We start from the raw sequence: 24,102 nt of genomic DNA, 5'->3' as shown, positions 1-24,102 counted from the left end.
GACTTGTAATCCGAGGATTTGAATCCCCGTCACACCAAACTTGCTCGCCCTTTCAGCCGTGGGGGCGTTATAATGTTATGGTCAATCCAACTATTTGTTGGTAAAAGATTAGCCCAAAAGTTGGCGGTGGGTGGTGATGACTAGCTGCCTTCCCTCTAGTCTTACACGCTAAATTAGTGATGGCTAGCTCAAACAGTCCTCGTGTAGCTCTGCGCGAAATTCAAAAACAAACCAAACCTATATCTGCTAACAGAAATTCATATAGATTCAGGCTCCTTGTCATTATATTTAATGTAACTAACATCATATACACTATCGAATCCGTGGGCCTAAGGCTCATATTTACAGGGCCAAAACAGCGCAAATCTAATGCCTCAGATACTATTTTGAGAATCCTCAGTTTAATTATTATCGCCACTATAATGCAAGCTTAAATTTTGTTAACCCAGTTATGAACGGTAGTTGGTTGCCACCGAGATGGCCCGGCATGGCCAGGTGTGTTAAGGCGTTCGACTTGTAATCTGAGGGTCGCGGGTTCGAATTCACATCGCACCAAACATGCTCGCCCTTTCAGCCGTGGGCGCTTTATAATGTGACAGTCAACCCCATTATTCGTTGGTAAAAGTTTGTTTGTTTGTTTGTTTGTTTTGGAATTTCGCACAAAGCTACTCAAGGGTTATCTGTGCTAGCCGTCCCTAATTTAGCAGTGTAAGACTAGAGGGAAGGCAGCTAGTCATCACCACCCACCGCCAACTCTTGGGCTACTCTTTTACCAACGAAAAGTGGGTTTAACCGTCACATTATAACGCCCCCACGGCTGAAAGGGCGAGCATGTTTGGCGCGACTCGGGCGCGAACCCGCGACCCTCAAATTACGAAGCGCACGCCTTAACGCGCTAGGCCATGCCAGGCCCTCGTTGGTAAAAGAGTAGCCCAAGAGTCGGCGGTGGGTTGTGATGACTAGCTTCCTTCCCTCTAGTCTTACACTGCTAAATTAGGGACGGTTAGTCCAGATAGCCCTCGTGTAGCTTTGCGCGAAATTCAAAAACAGACAAACAAACAAATCTTGATATGATTCGTTGAGCATCATCTACAAGTAGATGAATCTAGCAGTTTAGGAGAAATGTTTTTTCAACATATCGCTTGGAGAATCAAGGGATTTCTCAAGTGGTATGATGAAAAACATTTACCTTTGTACAAATTTCGAGACCAAGACAAGTTGTTTGGTATTAGTTGGAAGTCGATGCTATTAGCGGTTTACGAGGATTTAGATGACACACATACACATTTAATCGACCCGGCATGCCCAGGTGATTTAAGGTGCTCGACTCGTAAATTGAGAGTCGCAGGTACGAAACCCCGTCACACCATCCATCCTTTGCCTTTTTAGCTGTGAGGGCGTTGTAAAGTTTGGTCAATCCCAATATTTTGTTGATAAAAGAGTAGCTTAAGAGTTGGCGATGATAAATAGCTACCTTTCCTCTAGTCTTTCACTAATAAATAAGGGACAGCTAGTGCAGATAATCCTCATGTAGCTTTGTGCGAAATTAAAAATGTATGCATACTACAATCATATGTAATTATATAAAACAAATGCTAAGTTGTTAGTCATGGGATATGTGATCTCTTAGCCTTATCCGAAAACTTAATATGAAATAACTTACGGGTGGTGTCACAAACCAAGTAGTAGTAGAGAAACTAAAGGTGAATTCTACAATCCCGTTTTTATTTAATGTAAAAAGATTTAGGTTGAGAAAGCAGTAAAAAATGACTTGTAATTATTAGCCATCAGTATCAAATTGTGTTAGAGCACACCATTCTCTTGAAAGTGTTTCTACAATGATTATATTATGTACCACTGTCACCACCTCTATCACTACACGGGCCCGGCATGGTCAAGTGTGTTAAGGCGTTCGACTTGTAATCCGAGGGTCGCGGGTTCGAATCCCGGTTGCACCAAACATACTCTCCCTCCCAACCGTGGGGGCGTTATAATGTTACAGTCAATCCCACTATTCGTTGGTAAAAGAATAGCTTAAGAGTTGGCGGTGGGTGATGATGTCTAGTTGCCTTCCCTCTAGTCTTACACTGCTAAATTAGGGACGGCTAGCGCAGATAGCCCTCGAGTAGCTTTGCGCGAAATATCCCCCCGCCAAAAAAAAAAAAACAATCACCACACGTTTACTGATACAGTTCCAGAAGGTCGATGGTATCACAGTGGCCTTATGATGAGCTAAATTTTTAATTTTCTAAAAGACAATCCGACAAGTCCAACGCATAGACCATAAAAAAAATCATATTGTCCAATAAAGTGTTAAAGACCATTCACTTGAGCCTATCGGATGGCTAAGTATGTGACGAAGTAGTAAATTAATGTAAAAATGTACCATTAGCTACTTTCCGCAGATGTTGATAAAATAAATCCGCAATCAGAACTACTAGTTAGCGTAATTCATTTCTCACAAACAAAGTATGCTTACCAGTCCAGCGATGCATAATATTAGGCTTAAAATATTTAATCTAACTTGAAAGAGTTTTTATGTAAAGAAGAATATGTTTAATGCAGATACGACTTTCGATCACTGGTACGATTATTCTCAAGTACACAGGTTTAATACTTTTTATCAATAAGTAAATTTAAAACGAAACTACTGAAAGATCTCCGTACCGTTTCGAATGAAGGTTATTAAATCAGAAAAAAAACAACAAAAGACAGTCCAGTTGCACATGATTTTCGGCTAGCAGACGACGCATGCTAATAAGTTAAGCACATTACACTTTGCGAGGGATTGTGGGAGCTTAAAAAGTTTCGACTTTCGGTATATAAAATAATAATTTCAAGTAGTCACTACCATCAATTGCTTTGTTTGATATTTTGGATTTAACCATAAAAAAATTTGTGGATTTAGATGTGGTGAAATTGAAAATACAAATCACCATAATTTCTCGGTAGTCTGGAAGCCGAGTCGAACGGAAATCAAAGATGTCGCAGAACACTAAGAAAAGGGTATTTAAAGATTTGAAACTGTATTCGCAATTATTTGTCGATGAATGCACGTTATTCACTATGAAGATAATTTTTATGGAGGATTCAGTTCAAAACTTAAAATTTTATCATTTTGACTGGTTATAGCCTTTCCTTAGTATTATGAGATCATATTATTTTTAATTTTATCATTCGTCATTACTGTGATGAATTAGGCAGCATTCAAACACAAGCGTTAAGAAGAGAATACTGTAAGTTGTATATCACAGTTATATATATATATATGCTCAGCTAGTCGATTGCAAACAACATTGCTTTGTCAGTTATGTAAACTTTGTGTTGCTTTTCCAATAGATATAATAAGTTAATATCGGACATGTGGTATTTCCCTTGATATTAGAACGTTGAAGTTTGAATACGAGTTTTCCTTCAGTTTGATTGTTTTGTTTAACGTTTTTCTTTTTAATTAGTGTTTGTTATCCCATGTAAAATCGTAACACTTGATAAAAAAAAAAAAAGTGGTATGATAAATCTTTTCTGTAGACATTCAAATTTAATGTATGCACAGTATATTGTGCAGATAAATTTGATACAATACAAAACTTGGCTTTTTTTATCATTTATAATTGTAGGATCTCCATGCAGTTCTGATTCCCATAGGAAGAAAAGTGAAAAAAAATAACCAGTGTATAATATATTTTGTATATTTATAAAGATACGTTACTTTAATAATGTTAATAATAAATTATATAAATGCTTAATAACAGAAAAATGATGTATCTTTGTGCTCAAAAGTGTTTGGTTAAATTAATGAAAACTTGGAGAGATTTATGTGGAAGAAAATTGTATATTTCTTATCTTAGCATGTATGGATGTCCAGTAGTTTTAAACAAACTGTGCTATAAAGAAACCATGTTGATTAGTAAAAGTGCATATCATTGTACTAGGCAAAAGTTGAATAATACATCTAGAAATTTAGATTTTCTTATTTCAAGTCTACATGAAAAACATAAATACAAAAATATTATTGGCACAAAATATAAAAAGAAAACTGAAAAGCTTTTGAAATATCCTAAAAAAATGATTCAACCTAAAGGCAATATAAGTTGTGACCACAACCTTCCAGTCCTTCTGATGACAGATGAAGCTGTTAGTGACTTAGAATGTTATTATAGTGCTTCTGAGTATCCATCAAAGAAAACACTTAAGTGTCTTGCAAGAACCTTGGCATTCAAAGGAAATGTAGAAGGAGTCCAAAACGTTCAAGAAATCTGGGAACGAGCTTATCCTAACAATTATAAGTGGAATATAGGTTTCAGACATTACTTGGCAGAAGCACTGTGGAGAAATGAGCAGTACGAAGCTTCTGTTCAGTTGTTCGAGAGTATTTTACTTGAATATCCACACAAAAAAATAAAAGTTAGCAATATGATAACTTTATTGACTAATCATCTAATAGAAAGAAATTTCGAGGAACAACTTGACTTACTTGTTCAGATGGTAAAACGATGTGCTGATAAAGATGTTAACTATGTTGTGGGAAATGTGTGGAAGAGTTTATTTCTCAATGACTCGGTGAGGTATCAGCAAATGGGACAGAGTATATTAGATGACTGTCCAAAAGTTAAAGTCTGTGTTTGTAGACACTTTGAAAATATTATATCTACAGCAAAAGAGTTACAATGTCTCGACATTCTTCAGAGACTGGTGGAAGTGTGTTTACAACTGGAAGCTCAAACTTATTATTCTGAAGTCTTTAGTTGTTTGTTGGAAATGCAGTGTAAGTTTTAATTTCTTTTTTCTGCTTCCATTAGAATACTCGTGTATAAAGTAATACATGTGCAAACTTCACAATGGGATAGTACTGTGTAGACATTTTCTTGAGTTTACGTAAATAGATAGTCCAGAATATATTAATATAGTATGATTGATCCAGAAATGTATTGCACAAGTTTAAGTGTATAGAACATTTTTGAAAAGTAATGTTGAATTCATAATAATGAAGAGCAGTATATCCTGAAGTGAACATTTGTTTTTGTAATCTGTATTATCAAGTAAAGGTTCTAATTAATAATTACTTTGCATGAGTTTATTACTTAGTTTGTAAGCTAAGTTTGTGACAAGTGTTGCTTGCTAACATGTACTGCAACTGACACTTTGTATTTATATATTTCTTGGCACTCAAGATGTAACAAGCCATAAAGCATTTTGCTTAATTATGTAGTTATTACTGTTAAAATGAAGTATTTTGAAGTTTGTTGGATATGGATATGAAATGTTGTATTTAAAATTTTCTGATACTAGGACTTGCTTTATTTGTGATTTTAAACAAACAAAAGGTCCCTACATCGCGATAGGGAAGTAATGTCCTTGCTGACGAGAAACCCACTTAAAATAAAAACGTATCTCAGAATGGCTGGTACAGATTTACTTTTATTAAAAATAAGTAGAGAACAATGTTGTTCTCTGCTTATTGATAAGTGTTAATAACCATACCAGCCATTCTGAGACATAAGTAGTGTTCTGTCCTCCTAGCCTTTTATTAAATGTGTTTATACCAGTATTTCTCAGTGTGCTGAATGCAGATTTATTGTTTGTTTTTTGTGTATACATTCCAATAATAGTTTTGTTAATGAAACCCAACTAATATTTTATAAGTTTGTAAATGTGTATTAGATACAACTGTTTTGTAACATTTCAGTTGATTGGATGAATCTTGGTTAAATCAAAAACTGTGTTACAATTTATGTACGCTTTTACTGGTACAGTTTAGGTTAAAGGATATTATATAGCCAAGAAATCTGTTTTTTGATACACCTGAATGTTGTATGGCTGTTGAAGAGAGGAATGTATGTCAGAACCAAACTTCATAGCATTCTATATATATATTATAAGTTTTGTTATCTTAAAGTCTTCTAAGAAGTAACTTAAGTTGTTTTTTTTTAATATCAAATAAGTTGTAACATTTTCTGCTACTGGTCTTTTCACAGGTGCAGCTGATGATGTCCTTGGAGCAATGGAAACGTTTCGTCACGTTCACCGAAATGGTATCATCTTAAAAGGAGAGACGTGTTACAAGTTCGTTTATTTTCTCGGTGCACAAAAACTTAGGGTTCCTCAAACTCTGTTACAGATGAAATATGGTCATCCAAAAACTGTGCCACATCAAAAAATAAAATTCCCTTTTTGAGTTTATTTAAATAGATTTTTTATTCTCATGAAGATTTCATATTTTATGGACTAGTATGTACTTGTGTTTACTTAGTAAATATTTTTAACAACTTTTAACAGTCTTGAAATTACTTGCATGTAACTGGTACACATCTGTTACTTGAATTATCATTGTAAATATTAGTAATTATACAAACAAGTATACATGTATCATAGTCTAATAGTGGATACTGGTTACAGTTAAGTTAAATGAGATGTAAAATTAACACTACATAAGGAAAGATGCAGTTACAAATGTGGTTTGTGTAAACCCAATTATAATATATAGGAATTAAATGTATTAATACCAATTGAATAAATGTCTCTAGAATTGTTCTATACACACACATGTAATATTATAATATAAAATATTTTAAATAGCATTACTACTTTCCTATTATCTTAAAATAGTGTGCACACTTTGGAAAAACTAAATAATCCTGGTAAATGTTTGTATATACAGCTTTCAATCTACAAAAAACAATGTATCAAATATAACATTAATTCCTAAAAGAAAACATTGTAGCTTCCAACAATGTTGTGAATCAATGTAAATATAAGTTTTTCCTGATACTTCATGTTTATTGTAACAACTGTTACATAGTTTTACAGATTAGTTTCTCTCCTTTAATGGTATGTAATTTAAGTATCAGTCTTACTTTATCCAAGAAATTATAAAGTAATTTTAAGAGTCCTCTCAAACAGAGACTTAAAGCAGTCTCAGGTGTAAGAATGAGTCCAGTATTTTTGTTCTAGAAGATAATCGCAGGCCTTCACTGTTATGAAGCTTTTGAGAAAGCAAACACAGGAAACTGATTCTCTTGTTAGAAGTACTAGTAGTAATGGCCTTTTGTTTGTTTCCTGTTTACATCAAATATAACTTGGCATAGATTTACATACCATATAAATTAAAAATAAAAATAATCAATCCATTGTTCTCTTACCAATTGGAATAAAGTTTTGTCAACAGAAATTGCCAACAGTAGTATCAGAACAGCATAAACAATTGACCCCCAAAAAAAAAAAAAAATTAAATTTGATATTACATCATGTCTAAAGTATCAACATAGAACAAGTGATAACTGAGGCATGAATTCACCCAATTTATTACTAGGAAGAGCAAACCACTAGATGTGTTCAAAAGATACAATGGGCAATATTGAGAAGTTTATGGCAAAAATTCCATTAGTCTTCTGCCTTGAAAGGAAAAATGGAACACTGCCATGTTGCATATGGTTATTTCCTTGATGACCTGCATTGATGGTAAGATATGTCAAAAAAAAAAAAAAAAAAAACCAGGCAAAGAAGCAGTAATCCAGTTGTCTGAATATCTTATAGAACAAAAAAGCAAAGGTAGAAGTCGTTTTGGTTTTTAACTTAATGTTTATCCTAGAACATTTGAATAAACCAGGAACTAGCCATTTCCTTCCTCCTACCATAATGTTTACCCTCGAGGTAAATCAGAAACTATTTCCTTCCTTCTACTGTAAGGTTTACTATATAGCAATTGAATGAAACCAGAATCTAGTCATTTTTACATTTTACACTGGCCATCAAAAAATTAGAAGAAAAGGTTTAAGATCAACTTGACAACACTCAGTTCATGAACAATATTACTAGTCAACAGACTTATGGACATACTAATATTTCGAATGTACTGGTAGTATTGCCAGTAGCCGGCTCGGCAAGTGTTTACGGCCATTGAAGTAAAATAATTAGCTCAACTCTTTGTCAAGATGGTAGCTTTTTTACTTATGTTGTAAACCTGATACACAGACATGTAAACATGCAAGCTTTCCCCCTACGTAAATACAAGTCCATCTTATGCCACAATTATCAAGTGGATATATTAACGAGTTGTATTTTGACATAATTTACTGCCCCCACAATCTCCTGTTACCAAGTTATCCTGTCACTGGGTTGACTATTGCCTCGTTGCCACCAAACCAAAGAAAACAACTTTTAATTTTTAAGTTATCATTTATGTGCCTCTATGATTTGCAATATCTGCATTAAGAAAAATAATGGGAGGTCTATATTAAAAGTCAGCTCTTCTAGTAAAGAAAACTTCAAAGCACTGGATGTACACGTTATCTATAACAATATGAAAACAGCTAGTGTAAACTTGAATTCTGGATGTATACATTATCTGTAATAATATTTAAAACAGCTAGTGTAAACTTGAATTCTGGATGTATACATTATCTGTAATAATATTTAAAACAGCTAGTGTAAACTTGAATTCTGGATGTATACATTATCTGTAATAATATTTAAAACAGCTAGTGTAAACTTGAATTCTGGATGTATACATTATCTGTTATAATATTTAAAACAGCTGGTGTAAACTTATCCTACAAATGTAGGAGTGAAAGTAAACAATTAGGTGTAGCTGTATCAACCCTATCCATTGCTGACACCAATAATTTTCCTATTGGTAAACACAAAAGCTCACTGAACCAATTATCTCATTTTTCTTTTAAGTATATGCTTTGCCAGAGTAGATGGTTTTGGCTAGTAATGTTGAGGAAATTGATAGTTCACTAACTAGTCTGTTAGTCTAGAAATGTCACATGAAAACAAAATGAGTTGGAAGACAGATTTGAGACAAAATGTGACATCAGTATTCATGGTAGTGTATTTGTATCAGCAATAAAATCAGTTTAATGATTAAAATATCTTTTATTATATCAATAAATATACTGACTTTAATCAGTAAAAGTTGTTACAATGTGTAAATTTACAATAGAAAAGTTAGATTTATTATACATAACAAATAGTTACTATTAAATATGGGGTTATATACAAGCCTTGGTTTTAAATCTCTTTGTTATAATATACAATGTGTAATACTGCTATAACACTTCCAGTCATGTTTGAGAAAAATTAGAGTAGGGACATTTTTTTTGTAACTACCTTTTGTTATAACTTAATGTTTCTTGGCTTAGTTTTATTTATCATTCAACTGGAGAGTTTGACTTGTTTCACAAATCATCAGGAAAAACATCACCTTTTATTGCTACTCCAAATATATCATGCTTAAAGTTGAAAATGTTTTATACCCGTTACAAGTCGGAGCTTTCTTGCTCATGGTCTTAAAGATTTACACAAAACATTATGATTTAAATTATTAACGTATTATTTCTGCAGGGATAACCACACAAACTATTTGGCCTTTTATTTTTTTATTACATTTTTTATTAAACTTGTACTGGAGGAGGGGTAATGTAAGTGGTAATATTTTTTGGAATGATTACATATGTGGCCCTTTAATGATATCTACAGTCTCTCAATAAATAAATATATATTTAATGATACTAGAGATTTACAGAAACTAATGCTAAAGTACATATCACAGATGTAACTGTAATTTTTATGTTTTCTTAGTTAAAACCATACGTTGCATGTTTAAAGAGTAAGTCATTCAAAGGTCACACACAATTTCTCCTAAATGTCTTGAAATTATGGAGTAATACATTGAACTGTTAACTGTTTCAATATAAACTTAACTTACATGTTACGTGTGTACCTATAAAGACACTTTACTGATCTCACTGACTCTTAGCATAAACTCTTAATTTCTTCAAAATCAGGATGATAGTCCCCCATTGGTACGGATGTACATCAGGATGGAATTTTCAATCCAACATCAAAGTGTTGGACAGGGAAGACATGTATGACCATCCTTTTAATTTAGGTTTGAATTTTCTTACACAAAAAGATCCTATTATAACCTGAGAGGAATTTGACCTCTAACCTCTCCTAGGACTTTGTAGTTAATATTGTTTAACCAACAAAGAATGGCTTGGGTGTGTCATGAAGTTATTGTTCTTTTACGATTTATAGATTTCACGGCTCTATTGCTGGTTTAATATATCAGTCAGTAGGGTTAGTGCTGCCATATTTAGGACAAAACTAGAAACGTTGTTTATATTTATAATAGCTAAAATATTTATTCTACAGTTGTATCTACTGTTTTATTTTCATATCCCATCAGTCACTTTTGTTCACACATTCTGAATATATACTTTCAAAATAAACAGATATATTGAGATGTTTTTAAGTTCTTGATTTTAAAAACATGTTACTTAGATAATCAAACCCAAGAGACATGAATAATTTTACCCTTATTAATCTTTGTATTGGAACTAGCATATTTTGGAAAGAACACAACTTTCATAAACCTCTCAACTGTGCCTCTCACAGATACATCTGCTAACAATGTTCAATGAAAAAATGACTACTCATTTTGGCAATCATTCAATTGTATTAAACCAGTGATATTTTGACTGAAAAACAATAATAACTGTTTGAATGTAATGTTAGGATAGAAATTCCCCCTTTCTGTATACACTTACTTTTAAACAGTTCTTTACTTATGTAAAGAATGGAAACATATATTATAGTTACAAGTACTGCAGACAAGAACATGTGATGACACAAATCTCTTGTTGGTGTATACTTGATGTTTTATCCTTTATTGGTTCATCAAAATATATTTGATTTTACATGAAGAAATTATTTGCCATGAAAAATTTGACAACATCCAACCCTTGTCATGTAAATTTTCACATCGATAAAACACAACACTGGTCATGCATATTATAACATGTGATGAAACCCCACACTGGTCATGTGCATTATAACATGTGATGAAACCCCACACTGGTCATGTGCATTGTAACATGTGATGAAACCCCACACTGGTCATGTGCATTGTAACATGTGATGAAACCCCACATTGGTCATGTGCATTGTAACATGTGATGAAACCCCACATTGGTCATGTGCATTGTAACATGTGATGAAACCCACATTGGTCATGTGCATTGTAACATGTGATGAAACCCACACTGGTCATGTGCATTGTAACATGTGATGAAACCCCACACTGGTCATGTGCATTGTAACATGTGATGAAACCCCACACTGGTCATGTGCATTGTAACATGTGATGAAACCCCACACTGGTCATGTGCATTGTAACATGTGATGAAACCCCACACTGGTCATGTGCATTGTAACATGTGATGAAACCCCACACTGGTCATGTGCATTGTAACATGTGATGAAACCCCACACTGGTCATGTGCATTGTAACATGTGATGAAACCCACACTGGTCATGTGCATTGTAACATGTGATGAAACCCCACACTGGTCATGTGCATTGTAACATGTGATGAAACCCCACACTGGTCATGTGCATTGTAACATGTGATGAAACCCCACACTGGTCATGTGCATTGTAACATGTGATGAAACCCCACACTGGTCATGTGCATTGTAACATGTGATGAAACCCACACTGGTCATGTGCATTATAACATGTGATGAAACCCACACTGGTCATGTGCATTGTAACATGTGATGAAACCCCACACTGGTCATGTGCATTATAACATGTGATGAAACCCCACACTGGTCATGTGCATTATAACATGTGATGAAACCCCACACTGGTCATGTGCATTATAACATGTGATGAAACCCCACACTGGTCATGAGCATTATAACATGTGATGAAACCCCACACTGGTCATGTACATTATAACATGCGAGAAACCCCACACTGGTCATGTACATTGTAACATGCGAGAAACCCCACACTGGTCATGTACATTGTAACATGCGAGAAACCCCACACTGGTTGTGTACATTATAACATTGATGAAACCCCACACTGGTTGTGTACATTATAACATTGATGAAACCCCACACTGGTTGTGTACATTATAACATTGATGAAACACAACACTGGTCATGTATATTATAAAATCTGATGAAACCCAACACTGATCATGTATATTATAACATCTGATGAAACTCAACATTGGTCATGTATATTATCACATCTCTTGAAACCCCATGCTGGTCACGTGTATTATCACATCTCTTGAAACCCCATGCTGGTCATGTATATTATAAAATCTGATGAAACCCAACACTGGTCATGTATATTATCACATCTCTTGAAACCCCATGCTGGTCATGTATATTATAAAATCTGATGAAACCCAACACTCATCATCTATATTATCACATCTAATGAAACCCAACATTGGTCATGTACATTATAACATCTCATTAAACTAACACTGGTTTGCATTTCAGTTCTAGTTAACTGTTGTGTTGGCTTTCCGTAAGTGACTTGAGTATGTAAACCTTTATATAACCAACACACTATCAATCAAATATGGAATATTCTGAAAATAAGTAATTAAAGCTGAGTATATCAGTTTCAGTGAAGCATTATTACATATTTTACACTGTACTTAGTCAAATACATGTAATGAAAGATAAGATTATTGGTACAGTGTTCACTGTAAAGAAACAAACATCTTACCAAAATAACTTCATCAACTCACTATTGATTAAAAAAATATTCTATTCCTTTAACATATATTTAATCATTCTTAAATGGATTTTTTTTCCAGGTGAGGCTCCTATTCATTTTATGTTTTGTCTATCATGCTTACTTAGATGGAACAGATTTTTTTAAGTTATCCTTCCTGGCAGATTTGTCTCTTGCCACATCTTCTACCATGGAAAAGAATCTCTTTCGTAGAAAACATCGAACCTAGAAAAGAAATGGAGTAAGTGGTGTCAGCAGGAACAATTTGAAAACAGTACATAAATTAAGCATTAATAACTTCTGGCTCAAGAAAATGTAGTTTAGAAGCATAACCTAAACAGCTGTATTTTTAATTTCATTTAGTTTCTTGATGCACAAGACATGGTTAGTAATATATTATCTAGTGTTATGTAAGAATCTGTATTAAAACTGGGACATAACTGTGGCTGAATAGAAGAGGGAGAGTGGACTGTGAATGATTACTCTGTAGAACACACCACAGAGGTGTAAACAAGGGAAAAGTCAAACAACTACTCCAGTGTTCCACTGCCTCCTGAATTAAAAAGTATATATGAACTTTCATGTCCATTACTTAAATTCTTTGTATAACTAAATATGTAAACCCTCACAGATGAATGAGTGGAACACAGTATGGTATGCTTGAAGGAATATAATTGTAACTTTTAAACCTATGCATTATTGACAAACTCCCAATTGTAGTGTGCAGCATTGCTAAGTTTCTTTTACGGTTCAATGAAATCTCTGTAGTATCAACATTATGCGGACGTTAGTTGGCATAAATTGATAGTAACACGGAAAACCCAAGTGGTCAAATGAACCAACGTGAACTTGCTATCAAAACAAACTAAGACCCTCTTAACACTAGTAAATGCTGTTAGATTCTAAAATACATCAAGAAATGTTTAGGAGCTTCCTCCGTGACATCACAGGATGAGTACAATCAATCAAATGTTGGCTGATCTGGGACATGAAGTTTAAACTTATCTAACTTGTGTATTTTCAGTAGGACAGGAAAGGAATTTATTTGATTTTTAGTAATAATAATTCAAAAGTTAACAACTTAATATTGAAGTGTTAGACTTACCAAAATTAAATTTCTCTCAAAAGGTTTAGTGCGGTTTTGTATGATTAGGTAGTATTCGTAGTATTAGGTAATATCACATTTTCAAACAATCCATACCGTTAAAATTCCTCCTGTGATTCCTATTAAGCACCCAACCAGAACATCCCACCAGAAGTGACGACGATCAGTGATTCGAGTTAAACTACACAACAAAGCCCAGAAAAGAAAGATCAATTGTAACACTAACTTCAGAATATGAGACTTTGATGTCCCCTGAAGCCGCACTTCAGCATACAACTGAAAAAAAGTATATATAAAAAAAATGTAATTCAGATTAGCTATGTACAAGTGGTCCGGCATGGCCAGGTGGTTAAGGCACTCAACTTATAATCCGATAGTTGAAGGTTTGAATCTCCATCACACCTAACATGCTTGCCCTTTCAGCCATGGGGGTGTTATAGTGTGATGGTCAATCCTGCTATTCATAGGTAAAAAAGTAGCCCAAGAGTTGGCAGTGATGACTAGCTGTCTTCTCTCTAGTCTTACTACTAAATTAGGTTTGGCTGGCACAGATAGCCCTTATGTAGCTTTACATGAAATTAAAAACAAACAAACCTATGTACAAATCTTTCTTGAAAGAAAATGGTAATTCTGAAAAACTATCTCAGTATATCACGGGGCCTGAAAATTAAAACTGTACACCAAAAACATTGCTATTGATTAAAGTAATATTATTTTACACTGAAGTTTATTTTGGTTTAAGATAAAAACTAGAAAAGTGAAAACATTTTAGGTTCTCAATTTAAAAACATGCAAAATTAATTTTTAATTTAGATGAGTTTAATATATTTTACTTAGAAGTGAAACCAAGCATATATTTAATCTCTACTATCAGCCCACAAAATAGTGCAGCAATAAGTCTCAAGATTATAACACTAAAGACTAGATTTTAATATATGTGGTGGGCACAACGTAAATAGCCTGTTCTGTAGCTTTGTGCTTAACAACACAAAAATTATTATCAAATATGTGTTGGTTACATTGCAGACAACCCATAATAGTTTTGTGCTAAATTAAAACCAAGTAAAAATTGTTATCAAACACATGGTGGGCACAAGACAGATAGCCCATCACGCATCTTTGTGCTTAATGTGTGCATTTGTTTGTTTTTGAATTTTGCACAAAGTTACACGAAGGCTGTCTGAGCTAGCCATCCCTAATTTAGCAGTGTAAGACTAGAGGGAAGGCAGCTAGTTATCAACACCCACTGCCAACTCTTGGGCTATTTTACCAACAAATAGTGGGATTAACCATAACATTATAATTCTTCCATGACTGAAAGGGAGGGTCATGTTTGGTGTGACTAGGATTTGAACCCTCAGATTATGAGTTGAGTGCCCTAACCATCTGGCCATGGTGGGCCTTTTGTGCTTAATAACAACCAAAGAAAAACTATCAAAGTAAATTTTTTATATTCTGTCTTAAGCCTACTTTAAAATTAAGTATACTTACACCAACAAACACGAACGAGTATAAAGAAAGTGATGAATGACCTGATGGAAACGACTTGTAAATATCTATGTTTTCTTGCCGATACCGTTGTTCTCTGCTAGTGCAATTATATTCTATTACAAATCTGGAAGACACAATATGAGGAAGTATATTTTGTTAAAATCTGTCTGAAAACAAATTGTACATAATTCTATCTTGATCTACATTTATATCCTACAGGTATTCACTGTACATATTTTGTATTGTCAGTACTACATGACTATACAATGCTCTATATTAATATCCAACAGTATACATTTTATATCTGATGTCAAAGTTGGCAGAAACTGATTGAATGCTAGCTGTTATATTAAAACATCGATAACTAGACCTCATGTGAAGTGATTTCATTGTATGTTAACTTTACTCAAACACAACTGTCTGAAAACTATTAGGCACATATTTTGCTCCTTTTATATAACCATATTCAGAACTGGAACATTATAGATCCCATCTGAACATATATCCAAGTTTTGGGCCACTACTAGTGGAGACTTGTATATCCACAATGTCTTAAAAACCTCTATTTTTTCATAACAAAAACATTTTTTGCTTGAAATCTTTCCAGCTGAACAATGTTTCTGATAACTCTGTACTGTATTTTTCCAGCATACTTTAAAACAACCACATAACACAAAATGTCTAAAATTAGACTATGAAAAGTGACTGAATTAGGTATACTTAAACCTGATTTTCCATAATATTTCATAATATGAACTTCATCTACAATACAGAATTTTACTCTTGTTTAAAAGGCTACTGTGGTGCTAATAACTTATTCATTGAATACATCTGATAGGATATGCAATCCATCACTATTTTCAGGTTAACAACATGCAACAAAAATGATGGCTTACCCTTCTGAGCAGTTGATTTTTGACCAATCAGGTTGACAGGATGCCAAAAAATGAGGTCTGAGTTCACCAACAAATGATTTTAGAAGTTCTGTTATAAATATAACATAAACAAACCCCAACAGGAAGGACCCTAGTACCATTAGCCAACAACTGCAACACTGTTGATACAAATTCTTTGAGATGGGGTAATGATGAATTGCTTCCACAATAAATATCTGACATTGAGTGAAACAGAAGATATTAAAATTAAATACTGTAATCAAAGCAGTTCAGCTGATGTTGTTTTTCACACATTGCTCAGCATATAATCTAATTAAGTTCTGTTGTTTTCATGTACATATTAGTTAATAGGGTAAGAAGTGATGAAAACAATGATTTATCTTCAACATGTTAGTGTCTGTTCATCGTATTTTTTATTCAGTGATGTCGAGAAAACCCACTTGTAGAGACATATATATATGCAAAATGGCTCGTTTGGGTTGAGAAAATATTTTACATAGAAGAGCGAACAACGTTTCGACCTTCTTCGGTCATCATCAGGTTCACCATAAAAGGTCTAAACGTTGTTCGCTCTTCTATGTAAAATATTTTCTCAACCCAAATGAGCCATTTTTGCATATATACATATTTTTTATTTAATAAGCATGTATTTTTATATGCTTTTGAAGAGATGAAATTAAATATATATATAGAAGTATGTATTTTATAAGTTACAGAATAATTTGACACCATTCACACAAAATTAACCTTTATTTTACTAACATATTGTGTTTACTTTCTCAACTTTGTGTGAAAAAAGTAATTAAATATAATATGTTTCAGGACGGCTGTTATAGGTATTAGCTCTTTTACCAAAATAAAGAATAGTACAATGTTTTGACCTGAAGATGACCTAAGATACATTTTTACTTCAAGTGGGTTTCTTGCCATCATGAATTAAAAATATTTCACCATCATATACAAATTATAATCAAATAATACCACAAAATACAAGATAACAAAATAATTTGTTGAACATGTCGTTTTTCTTAACTAAATATTAGCCTTAAACTGCCATTCATAGGGTCTATAAAAAGTATAATAGAGTTAGAAACCTCCATCTTTTAAATTAATATTTTTTATAAAAAGATACATTGTGACAAGATTTGGCATCTGGTATATACGAATTATTCTAATCGTGTCTAAACTTATACACCTCGGAACCACTTGCTTCTTATCCATTAATAAAGTATTATATTCTTATTAGCTAAGAAAAATAAAGTTACTGTTAAGGCAGGTCCAAAAAGAAGAGAGAAAAGTAGAAGTCCTTCGCTAATGGTGTCTCCTACAAAAGGGTGTCGTATTGAAATATCGTTACATGCAAATCCTATACGCTTTGGCCGTAACAATCCTGCGATGGCTAAGCAAACAAAAAACAGGGCTACAAAAGAAAAAAAGAAAAATGTTAACCATTGTTTCACACATGCACGCTACTCCATTTTTCTTCTACGATTAACAGAAAAAAAAAACTGTTTGTTTGGAATTAGACACAAAGCTACACAATAGGCTACTGTGCTCTGCCCATCACGGGTATCTAAGCCCGTATTTTAGTAGTGTGAGTCCACAGACATGCCGCTGTGCCACTAGAGGGTGAGAAGAAAATAAAAATGTATATAAATATAAAAATGTTTAAATAATACCATGCCTCATAGATATTTGTTTTCATACAAACCACATTGTTGGTTCCGAAGTAATTTAAAGTAAAACGAATATTTTATAGCAAGTTGTATATATTCCCTTTGCCCTTCATGATGTTTATTTATTTTGAATTTCTCACAAAATTACACGAAATCATTTTGCGCTAGCTATCCCTAATTTAACAGTGGCAGACTGGAAGGCAGCTAGTGAACCCTGCGAACCGCCAATTCTTAGGTTACTCTTTTACCGATGAATAGTGGGATTGACTGTCACAGTATAACACCCCTTCGGTTTAAAAAGCAAGCATGTTACGAGGAACTGGCTGAAGCTAATACTTCATGCTTGTCACATGTATATCAGTTGTTTTCTCTCGAATATCATCAACTATGCATTTGGTTTTAAATTTCGGAATACAACAACTTTTTTCACAAAGTAACTAAATATTTAAGTCAATATTATTAAAATTAGATAACTTGGTTGTTAGACAATTTTCCTCAATTATAAAAATGAGTACATTTAAATGGCCGTAGCAGCTTTCAATTGTAATGTTGGGGAAGAGGTCGTGAGTCAAATAAGTCGTGATAAAATGTTAATCTGGGTGCAAAAAAGTCGTATCTGCAGCAACACATAAAATACACCAAGCGATTCTAGCAAAGCGCTATTGCCTCATCATATGGCAACATTACGAGTGTTAACACAATCGCGTATCTGTCAAATCTGAAGCAGCCTGAACACAGATTACACTTGGTTGCTGAAATCTTAGGATTGTCTGTGCTTTATTTTTTATTTATTATATGATATTAAATACGCAATTTCTAAGAACGGTCCTAGTTCTTTACTTCAAAATTTAAACGTACGCATTGGCCAATAGCAACTCCAGTTCAGTCATGGCATGTATTTAGGTTTAATAACTCAGAGGTGATCGTCCAGTGAGATTATCTTTGAGGAATGATGTATAGCCGTTCAGCTAATTGCATACAATTAGGAACGATGTTGAAATACACACCCAAACTCTAAAAATGCGAAATTTATTTTAGGCCGAGGGATTTCGTCACAGACTTCGGTTTGACTCGTTCATAGGTATTAGAGGTAGACAGCTATGGAATCCTTGTATTAGTTAGTATTCTGTGTTAACATTAACGCTAGAATAAATACACCATATTTTTTTTAACTGTTTACGCATTTTTGCTGCGATAAAAGGACATTTAATATCAACATCTGTGCAAGCAACAGCTATATTGTTAACAAATAAAATGCATGCATCAACTTCTCAGAATTACAAGCAGCTGTTTTTACAGTGAAGTTTTCTGTTGTTTGTTATTAAGCACAAACTACATAAAGAACTATCTGTGTTATGCCCAACACAGATATTGAAAACCAGTTTCTAGTAGTAAAAGTCTGCAGACGTACCACTGTGGGGGCATTGTTTTCTTTGGTGTATAAATGTAAGTTTTTACAGTTTTGTTTCTAAATCATATTGGTAGAAAAAGGCTCCAGGTAGATGTCTAAAGATCCTTCGGAGGTTGGCTGAAAGTTTTCGGGCTTACAACACTAAACTCCGAGGTTTGATTCTCTGAAGCATAAAGAACATAGATATGCTTGTGTGTTACTGTTCCAGAATTTTAAGACACCCTGTGGCTATGGTTCAAGACTCTTAAGACACTCTACGACTATGATTCTGAGCTCTCAAGACATTCTGCCTCTATAGTTTCAGACCCTTGAGGTACTTTGTGGCTATGGTTACAGATTTTAAGAGACACTCTGTGGCTTCGGTTTCAGATTCTTGAAACACTGTTGCTATGGTTACAGACTCTTGAGACAATCCTCAGCTATAGGTAGATAACTGTTATATTGCTTTGCGGGAAGTTATTAAACAAAATTTTCACGATAACATTCAACATGATTTTGATAAATAAAAACTGGAAAATTTGGCAGCAGTTTGTAGAGTGACACGATAATATTAAATATTCAGTATGGTATTTCGTTCATTGTTTATTTCACAACTCTCAACATTGTTAAACTACCGCGGTAGAAAGGTTTTGTCGTGCGTAATGAAAATTGTACAATATTTAGATTGTGTTTTCCTGCCAGCTGTGTAATCAGGATTAAAAACAAGCTGATATAACAGACCAGAGGCAAGTTTAGGTCTTTTAACTCAGAGTACATGAAGCAGTTGTGCACCGTACACAGTCATTATATTCTGAAAAATAACACGAGATGCAACCGTACTACATGTTATCTGGGTATTTGATTCGTTTTCTTATTTGCATTTATATAACACATGCATATATATATATATATATCTTTTTTTAAAACAATGCGCAAAGTTTTGGCCATAATCAGCGCCGCCAAAAAGGGGACATTTGTGCAGAACCAGAGCAAATGAAATATGGTTATGCGGTAAAGCGGGAAAAGTTATATCTTCATTTAGCCATAAAAAATATATTTTTGGCTTTTATTTGCAAAGATACTTCATAAATTAAGAATGACTGAAATAATAATTTAAGTAATAATTAATATAAATTTATTATATTATATCTTTAATACATATTTGTTGATACTTTCTTAATGTTTCTAAGCTTGTACTGTGAGATAAAAATGGCTATCGCTATTATTCTGTCTTGTCTGTCAGCTCGTTGCTGACCTACTTTTGTATCATCTTTTCAGTAAGTTCTTATCTCCCGGCAAGTCTACGGAATTATAACGCTAAAATCAGGGCTTTGATTCCCCGCGGTGAGCTCAGCAGATAGCCCGATGTGACTTTACTATAAGAAAACACTCTAAGTTCTTAAAAGTGTTAAAAAACGAGAGAGAAATGGGGTCCGGCGAGGATTTTGCAAACGGGGCCATGCTGATCTTGGCGCTCTGGTCACGATCCTTCTACATGTGCTAACCCTAACTAAAGATGCAAGCCTAGTGTGAAGAGAAGGTAAAGTACAAAGTATTTTGGAGATGTGCATGATAACACATAAAGAATGTGATACATGTGCGCGCTCTAGTTAGCTTGTCGTACCTTAAAATAATATTATGTTTGCTTCATTATGTACACAATGAAATACAGTTACTAGGTCAATGTGTCTTTGACCGTAGCCATATTTAGTTACAACGGTAGTAGTGGTATGTTATATGGTACTAGTAATGACCTATTTCCTATTTTTTGTTTATATACTAGAATACCGCCGAGACCATGTTATACTGTACAGTTGCGAACGTTATAGTATTTTATAGCGAAAATTGTCTGTGCTAAAACACCTTCACTGTTTTATTTTAAATAAAAAGTAAATTTAAGATGTATTGTAAAAGGTGCTATAAAATTAATTTCACAAATTACATCCGAGAACTGAGGTGGTTTTAAGTATATAAGTGTCCACAGATAACATAAAACTAAGTTTTGATTCGTGATTGTCTCACAGATGTCGCTACCAATCAAAAACATATGAAGTTATAATGAAATAATTTTCAAATTACTTAACTGTAATGATTTAAAAAGAACTTATTAGGTGTATTCTAACATCGATAATTGGAAGGGTAAAATAATTAATTTATAAGAAGGGTTTGCTAGCTATAAAATTAATCGTAAATAACATAATTATACTATAATTTACAGTTTAAGATCCTTAGGGGAAAGTTTTTCATTTCCAATTTAACCACAATACTATAACGAGACGATAGTGCATACATATGCATATATACTGTACAGACAGATTAGTTAGAATTTAACTTCTAGGAGATAATTCATCCTTTTAGATTAAAAACAGTTATTATCACTATTTATAGTAAATATGAAGTATATTTCTCTCTAAGGTCCGGCATGACCAGGTGGTTAGAGCGCTTAACTCACAATCGCGGGTTTGAATCCCACTGAATCCAAACATGTTCACACTTTCAGACGCGGGTGCGTTATAATGTGATGGCCAATCCCACTATTCGTTGGTAAAAGAGTAACTCAAGAGTTGGCGGTGGATGGTGATGACTATCTGCCTTCCCTCTAGTCTTACAGTGCTAAATTAGGGATGGTTAGCGCTGATAGCCTTCGAGTAGCTTTGCGCGAAAGTCAAAACATATTTCTCTCTAGTATGAGCAACGATATCTTTTATAACTTAAACTTTTCGTGTTAGTAATACCAGTGAGAACGTGATTATGTATTCTCAATACGGCTGGTATGGATATTATAACTTTAATTAAAATAAAGTACAGAACGACGTTTCGACCTTCTTAGGTCATTTTCAGTTTAACAAAGAGAGAGTTTGCAAACGTTGTTCTGCACTTTATTCTAATTAAAGTTCTAATACCCATACCAGTCGTCTTAAGAACGTGATAATAAAAACTTAGAATCTGCCAGGTGGCGCCGATTGGTTGAAACCTTTTTAACAGCTAAAAGCTGGTATGACAGATTAAAAAAAGTTTTAAGGTTACGACTCTGCGTCATTAAAGGAAAGTTGACTCTAATTAAAGCTGTTTTACAAATGGTATTAAGTAATACTTAATATATCATACATATTCTGACAAAGCATCAAATGCTTAAAATAGTGTAACATTTATGCACTTACAACTCAAATGCCTCGAGGATCTCTTGAACATTTTAAAAATCGTGATTTTACTTCAATTTTTATTTCTAAACGGCTTGACATACAGTCGTGTTATAGTTTACATACAGCTCTGTGAATATATTTAATATTCTATTTTGAATTTTAGTAAAATAGAACGAAACGAAGAACGCTTAATCGGAAATCACGTGTTTTTTTTTAACATTATTAATAATTTCAGTATTGATTTGTCCGTAGAAAGTCTTCAACTGGTATCAGGATATCTTGAATTATTCTAAATATATCACTCAACTATATAAGAAATCATCCATGTATCCCGCCTAAGAATAAAAAATAAAATGGTAATCTGAGTGTTTTCAATCTCGCATATGTTATTAAGTGTCCCTGATGTATCAACTAATATTAACAATAGAAATAAATGAATAGAATGTTTCATATCTTACGTAACTTTTGCTCATGCATACCTGATATCCACATTAAATGGTCGACTAATCTTCTAGCTCTACTCACATTCGGAAATAACCGATCTCTCACGGCCATGATACCAATGACGCTATGCAACTGCAATTTACCTGATGTATCCTTATTTAAGAACACCTGTTCATTGCGCCCTCTATAAATATCATTTAATAAATATTAGTTAACTTTTTTTTTACACCTTTAAATCTCTTAACTGTTTAGAATTTCTTAGTTTGAACGAGTATCCAATTCTAATTACCCTTTATCGTGAAGAAATTCAACATAAAAATGTAGCAGAATGTTTAAGAAAGACAATATGAAGCTAATCGTTACGCTACAAGCATAAATATTAAATGGGAATCATTTATATAACTCTGATATTCTTGTTGCAACTAAAAAATGTATTTCAAGATGTAATGCCTCGCAAAGTAGCACACTTTGTAAATCTATAATTGTGGTAATTAATTCAAATTCTATGAATTTCACTAAACTTTAGAACATATAATGAAAAGAGTAAATTGAAATTATAATCTTTTGTGTGTGTGTTCTTGAAAGTGTCACTGACATTAATATCAACGTTTTCTGAAAAGCAGAGGTTATAAAGAAAATCAGTATAAGTATATTTGTGGAGGTAACTGACAGGAATAATTGAGATATAATTTGAAACGTGAATATACATATATGTATACATAAATTTAATAAATATTTTATGATGATGGTAAAGTTTGTTTGTTTTGTCTGTGCTAGCCGTCCCTAATTTAGCAGTGTAAGACCAGAAGGAAAGCAGCTAGTCATCACCACCCACCGCCAATTCTTGGGCTACTCATTTACCAACTAATAGTGGGATTGACCGTTACATATAACGCCCCCACAGCTGAAAGGGCGAGCATGATTGGCGCGACGAGTATACGAACCCGCGACCCTCAGATTACGAGTCGCATGCCTAAACACGCTTGGCCATGCCGAGCCGTGATAGTAAAAGAATAACCCTTACAATATCAAATACTTTTTATCAGTTTTTTTTTTAAATAGTTGAACAACATACAGACTAGATTAATTCCACAATGGCTTTGATCAAGACTCCTGTCGATGACCAAACAAGTATAATGTCGTAATATATATATTTAATGTTATAACGTATTTGCTAATGTGACTTTAAGTTCACGATAGTCTCAGAAATGTCTAAAACGGAGTTCCATGAATTGTCGAAGTAGTTGAGATAAAAGAGTGTTATCGCGTTTTTCTTAAAAGAGAATTAATTGCACGTTAGTCCTAGTACTGTTTTAGAGAAATACAATGTCATTTGTAGGCCTAAACAATTTACATTTTATGAAAGTGTTCATCTTTAATCATGCAGAAACATTTATAAGAGGAAATA

General features: G+C 33.6%; 3 protein-coding genes across 5 annotated transcripts in view; 2 read left to right on the top strand and 1 right to left on the bottom strand.

The window, feature by feature from the left end:
* Positions 1-2,753: 2,753 nt before the first annotated feature.
* LOC143243835 (uncharacterized) lies at positions 2,754-6,515 on the top strand. Of its 3 annotated transcripts, none has more exons than XM_076487526.1 (3): positions 2,754-3,006; positions 3,618-4,765; positions 5,976-6,515. In XM_076487526.1, the coding sequence occupies exons 2-3, from the start codon at positions 3,739-3,741 to the stop codon at positions 6,173-6,175; spliced, it is 1,227 nt and encodes a 408-aa protein (XP_076343641.1). In that variant the 5' UTR covers positions 2,754-3,006; positions 3,618-3,738; the 3' UTR covers positions 6,176-6,515. The 3 variants fall into 3 exon arrangements, 2 of the variants coding, with proteins under 2 accessions (XP_076343641.1, XP_076343640.1); XM_076487525.1 differs by having other exon boundaries at positions 2,754-3,236; XR_013024781.1 differs by lacking the exons at positions 2,754-3,006; positions 3,618-4,765 and adding an exon at positions 3,013-3,236 and having other exon boundaries at positions 5,976-6,115.
* A 2,342-nt stretch (positions 6,516-8,857) lies between these two features.
* Positions 8,858-22,857, bottom strand: LOC143243834 (phospholipid phosphatase 1-like). The gene is made up of 6 exons (XM_076487523.1): positions 22,730-22,857; positions 17,307-17,461; positions 16,042-16,256; positions 15,146-15,269; positions 13,751-13,930; positions 8,858-12,774 (listed from the first exon to the last, which is right to left on the bottom strand). The coding sequence occupies exons 1-6, from the start codon at positions 22,803-22,805 to the stop codon at positions 12,670-12,672; spliced, it is 855 nt and encodes a 284-aa protein (XP_076343638.1). The 5' UTR covers positions 22,806-22,857; the 3' UTR covers positions 8,858-12,669.
* Positions 20,520-24,102, top strand: part of LOC143243833 (BBSome complex member BBS2-like) — a 42,502-nt gene continuing 38,919 nt past the window's right edge. The window contains exon 1 of the mRNA XM_076487521.1: positions 20,520-20,647. The gene's annotated coding sequence lies outside the window, so the exon portion shown is untranslated. The remainder of the gene's footprint in view (positions 20,648-24,102) is intronic.

This window comes from Tachypleus tridentatus, chromosome 2 (assembly GCF_004210375.1).
Source record: "Tachypleus tridentatus isolate NWPU-2018 chromosome 2, ASM421037v1, whole genome shotgun sequence".
NCBI classification, from domain to species: Eukaryota; Metazoa; Arthropoda; class Merostomata; order Xiphosura; family Limulidae; genus Tachypleus; species Tachypleus tridentatus.
This window is presented reverse-complemented; position numbering and strand designations above follow the sequence as displayed.

Excerpts from the sequence above, each read along its gene's own strand:
- LOC143243835 (XM_076487526.1), top strand. The coding sequence starts at position 3,739 with ATGCTTAATAACAGAAAAATGATGTATCTTTGTGCTCAAAAGTGTTTG. Across the intron at positions 4,766-5,975 it reads TTGTTTGTTGGAAATGCAGT|GTGCAGCTGATGATGTCCTT; the intron begins GTAAGTTTTAAT and ends GTCTTTTCACAG.
- LOC143243834 (XM_076487523.1), bottom strand. The coding sequence starts at position 22,805 with ATGGCCGTGAGAGATCGGTTATTTCCGAATGTGAGTAGAGCTAGAAGA. Across the intron at positions 15,270-16,041 it reads AAAATCAACTGCTCAGAAGG|ATTTGTAATAGAATATAATT; the intron begins GTAAGCCATCAT and ends TGTGTCTTCCAG. Across the intron at positions 13,931-15,145 it reads ACTCGTTCGTGTTTGTTGGT|TTGTATGCTGAAGTGCGGCT; the intron begins GTAAGTATACTT and ends ACTTTTTTTCAG.